Raw genomic sequence first — 4,770 nt, 5'->3', positions numbered from 1 at the left:
GGGCTTCAGGACACTTGGATCACTACGGACGAGCAGTATGGAGATATTTTGTGGTTTCAATTATGTGTTTTTGGACGTTTGAATCCTGGGGCGCCTCAGCCTCCATTAGGTGGAGTTGTGTTGCTACCTCCTCTCCCCTTGGATCTCTGCAAGTGATGTGAGGACTCTAAAACTTTTCATTTTTGGGTGCACTATCCTTTTAAAAGTTTATCTAAAAATCATAGCAAAGTATGTCATAAAATGTAATCTAAAATTCGTAGTATTGTATTTTTCTAAAGATTTTATTGAAAAGTCATAAAATAATCATAGTGAAGTCTGTCCTAAAATAACTCATAATATCAAATGCCCTTAAAATTTCTTTGAAAAATCATAAAAAAGTCATGGAATAAAATTCATAAAATTTCATTAAAAATCAATAGTATGTGTGAAATTTCACTGACATAGCAAGTCATAAAAATTCATTTAAAAGTCACTGTACAGTGTGTCAAACAAAATTCATCCAAGTAAAAATAAAATCCTAGAATACTTTAGCATTAAAAAGTAATTAACAAGTCACAGTAACTGTAACAGTAAAGTTTGGCATGTGGTGAGAACAACGTGCTGAGTCCCACCAGCAGCAGCATGCAGCGGTTCTCTTTGATGGCTCCACAGCAGCCCAGGAAGCCCAGCACCATGATGATGACCCCGATGGCGATCATCAGGTCGACGCCCGGAAGAGACTCATTTGTGATCTGGTGGGAGACAGTGAGTCAGTACGTCACACCGCTGACAACAGAGAGATAGATTAATAAGAGCACTTGTGACCGGCTCTAAGAGTTTTACTGCCAACATCTCTGTAATTGCTGCTCATATGAAAATAAATAACTTGAGACTTGAGGAGGTGAAAACTTTGACTCAGGTGTGAAAGAAGGAACAATAAAGATTCATCTGCGTTAATGTTGATGTGGTGTCTCACCTCGTTTCCATCCTTGTGCACTTTCAGGTAGATGGAGACGCCCAGGATGATGCACCCACTGATCTGCAGGAGAACAGAGACATCTCATGTAAATACAAAATGTGCAACAGGTGTTTTTTTGTGTTGAGATTCTGGCGCCACCTAGTGGAGTGAAACCTGCAGCAACTCAAACCTCACAGTCAGATTTACACACAGCACGTCTCAAAACCTGACAGGCAGACTGGGCTGAAATTTACTGAGTAGACTTGTGATTCCTTGAGGATGAGCGCCTTTCCTCTAGCGCCACCGTCAGGACAAAAAGAGACGTGTTCTGGAGCTGTGATTCTGACATCATGGACGACAAAGTGCCGCTTTAACAGCCTCCGCTCTTCCCACCTTTGGACCGCAACCCAACTCGTGGTCCAAAGGTGGGTCGTGGGCTCATTCTGAATGGATCAGATCAGAGTCTCTTTGAGTCTGTTTAGTTTCCACTGTGTGTTTAGTCTGGTCTGATGTGCCTCATTCTTGGTGTCTGTCAGTTAATGTCTAGTTCATTCTGTCGACCTCTTTAAAGGTCCTGCAACTTTAATTCTGTTGCCTTCAGTTATGTACCTTATAAAATCTATTTTTTGGGGGAAAATACGGCCACCTTTTTTTAACTTAAACCTGTGTTCTTTGTGTTTTGACTGCTGGGTCCACGACAGAGCTGCACGGAGCTAAAGTTAAGTGAGCTAGCTAGCAACAGCATGTGACAAAATAACGTGGTTAAATAATTTATTCACTTTAGGGAAAGTGGTGCCTGTGATGGCTTCTGATTTTGCAACGTTACATGAATCACACAATGGACTTCAGATCCCTCTCGGATCGTGCTATCCCGTCGTTGTACACCCTCGGAGCGTAACTGTTATACACACCCACTTTTCAATCATCAAATGAAACTGTCCCAACGTTATATCCCGCCCATCTATCCTGTTTCACTCGGAAACACGTCACAAAACTGAAGCTAGATGTTCTCGAAATGCGGTTTCATCTGGACTGGTGAATCCAGATTTGAATCGAGGGGCGGATACACAAATTTGATTTTGTTGAAGGAACTCTTTGCTGAATTCAAGGTGCATGAACTGTTTGCACACGGTTCTCAACATGGAGGTGGCTGAGCTGGCGGCTAGCAGCTAACGGTGCTAGCTCCATAAACAATGCTAAAAAATGGCAACAGTGCTGACAGAGCTAACAGTGTTAACCAGGGGAGAACTGGTGGGTTAGTGCTACACTTTGGAAATGACACTGTCCCAATATTAGGGTTAATCTCCGTATGAGGGCAGTCATGAGCTAACCAGCGGGAACCAGGGAGCAGGAATTGACCCGCCAATTTTCTGACTGCTGGATAACCCACTCTGCCTCCTGAGCTGCAGGACTTTGTCAGGTTTCCCATGACTCTAGGAATGTTCTGAATTCCACATACAGAACCTTTGAATTTGAACATGCACACAGCTTTCACATCGGACGTCACAAGCAAACGCAGAGGTGGCTGATCCAGTATGGTGGCAGCTAGAAGTGCAGTGCTAACAATGACCATCCAGTGGGATGGTAGTGGTAGTGCTCGCCAGTGGGGACGCCATTACTCCACTATATCTCTACACAGACAGTCGTGGTTTGCTGTTCTGAATGCTGCAGCTTCAACACTACGAGACATCTGGCCTCGGTGGAGGTCTGCACCTTCAGGTTGATTCATCTTTAGCTGACAATAAATCAAACTGGAGCAGAGACAGAACAGCAGCTGATCCTCAGAGTCAGCGATCTGGATCTTCAGCTCTTTGGTGGGCGGGGCTCTCCACTGATGAGTGACATGTATTATTCAACACTCAACACAATTAGCCAACGCAAACACAGGACTGTGAGTGATTATGTGCCATCAATATTTCATTTTCAGAGCTGTGTGCAGCGCAGAGCAGGGGGGGCACCTGGAGAACCCACGCTGACACGGGGAGAACATGTCAGAGCACCTGGAGAACCCATGCTGACACAGTGAGAACATGTCGGAGCACCTGGAGAACCCACGCTGACACAGGGAGAACATGTCAGAGCACCTGGAGGAAACCCACGCTGACACGGGGAGAACATGTGGGAGCACCTGGAGGAAACCCACGCTGACACAGGGAGAACATGTGGGAGCACCTGGAGGAAACCCACGCTGACACAGGGAGAACATGTCAGAGGGACAGAAGGGAGCTCCTCCACCTCAGAATGGTGCTGCCCACTGCACCACCGTGCCACCTATTCTCCATTGCAATCGGTTTAATATGACATCAGTGGTTCACATTGACTTCATTCATGCGTTCATCTCTCTGTGACTCTGTACAATATTTTTAGACCATAAATAAACTCTAAATGGATGATTCATTCGACTTCTGAATGAACGGAAACAGACATGACAAACACAAAGAGGACATGACCTCTGTGCTTACAATGTCAGCAAACACACACACACACACACACACACACACACACACACACACACACACACACACTTGTAGTGCCACCACACCCTGACCTTATTCAGGAGGCTGAACAACAAACAACAGCATGTCCAGGATTTAGTGAGTCACACCTAAACATACACCTGACCAGTGAAACCAGAGCCTCGTCAGTCTGGTGATTTATCGTCTGACCAATCAGACAAAACCTCAGCTCAGTGTCACGTCAGTGCTTCAGCAGTGGGAGGTGAAAGACTCAGATATTTTACTGAAATTAAAGCAAGAATGTGACATTTTCACTTCTACTGAAGTGACGGCAGATACACCACACTCTTAAAATACTCTGTTATAAGTTAAAGCCCTGAAATCAAAAGGTGACTTTGTTCAGAGATATTATCAGCAAACTGCACTTCAAGTCCTCATCATGCAGGACGGCTCCTTTATTACAGAATATGATACATTTCTGGTGTTTTACTGATGAATAAACAAGTTCCTTAAAACATTCCTGTCGAGACAGGACGAATTCTCGGCCTGAGGTGTCACTGCCTGTGGCTTTCTCAAGAACCGCTCATACAAACAACTTCACACTGCGTTTCCTTTGGTCCTGAACACACCTGTCATGACAGAGTTGGTCTTGAGCAATGCTACAGTATAAGAGTGTGTCTCAAATCACATACCTCTGCACTAAATACTTTATCATTTGAGAGCACAAGTGTGTTCACACTGCATAGTATGGAAAAATGATCCAAAAGTGTGGACTGACGGACACTTCTCACCCTCAACAGTCGCCATAGCTACGTCACAAACTTGACTTGATCACAAACCTGAGCTGGCTGCACTGAACACTGCGCTGTTATACAGATGTAAGTTCTACATCTTTTTTGCACTAAGCACCAAAACTGTTGTTGAATAGAAGCCGTCAAATGTTGGCGATAATGCTCCATCTGTTTGCAATTTGCCATTTTAGAAAAAGGACTAAGAACAAAAAGAAGCCATTGTCACTTCCAGTAAGTGCAGTGTACTAATGGAAGTATGCAATTTGAGACACATTCCCCCAAATGGATCCCTTACAGACTCGTTGACTCCAGCCCTAAGCCCTTACAGACCTAGGACCAATTCCATTTCTTCCCCTTAGCCCTTGTCTTGGCCCTTCCCCTTGGTTTTACCAAGGGGAAGGGCCAAGACAAGACGTTCACGTGAGGGGAGGTGGTGTCCCAATTTGGAGAGGTTAAGAGCTAACCCGACGGAGAATTGGGACACTACCTCCCCTCACGTGAACGCGCAAAACCAAGTAAAAATCCATATGGCGGTTAGGCCTAGATAAGAAATGAGCTCTCTAGCGCCCCCATTTTGTTTGATGGG

At 44.8% G+C, this 4,770-nt stretch overlaps 1 protein-coding gene across 1 annotated transcript in view; it reads right to left on the bottom strand.

Annotated features, from left to right (window-relative positions):
* Positions 1 to 4,770, bottom strand: part of tspan9b (tetraspanin 9b) — a 20,459-nt gene that overhangs the window by 4,756 nt on the left and 10,933 nt on the right. Inside the window, exons 2-3 of the mRNA XM_050038196.1 lie at positions 956 to 1,018; positions 612 to 731 (exon numbers count right to left, since the gene is read on the bottom strand). Coding sequence (XP_049894153.1) covers positions 612 to 731; positions 956 to 1,018 — 183 coding nt within the window. The remainder of the gene's footprint in view (positions 1 to 611; positions 732 to 955; positions 1,019 to 4,770) is intronic.

The sequence above is a fragment of the Epinephelus moara genome, chromosome 24, assembly GCF_006386435.1.
Source record: "Epinephelus moara isolate mb chromosome 24, YSFRI_EMoa_1.0, whole genome shotgun sequence".
Lineage (NCBI taxonomy): Eukaryota > Metazoa > Chordata > Actinopteri > Perciformes > Serranidae > Epinephelus > Epinephelus moara.
Note: the sequence above shows the minus strand (reverse complement) of the source record. Positions and strands in the feature narration are given on the sequence as shown.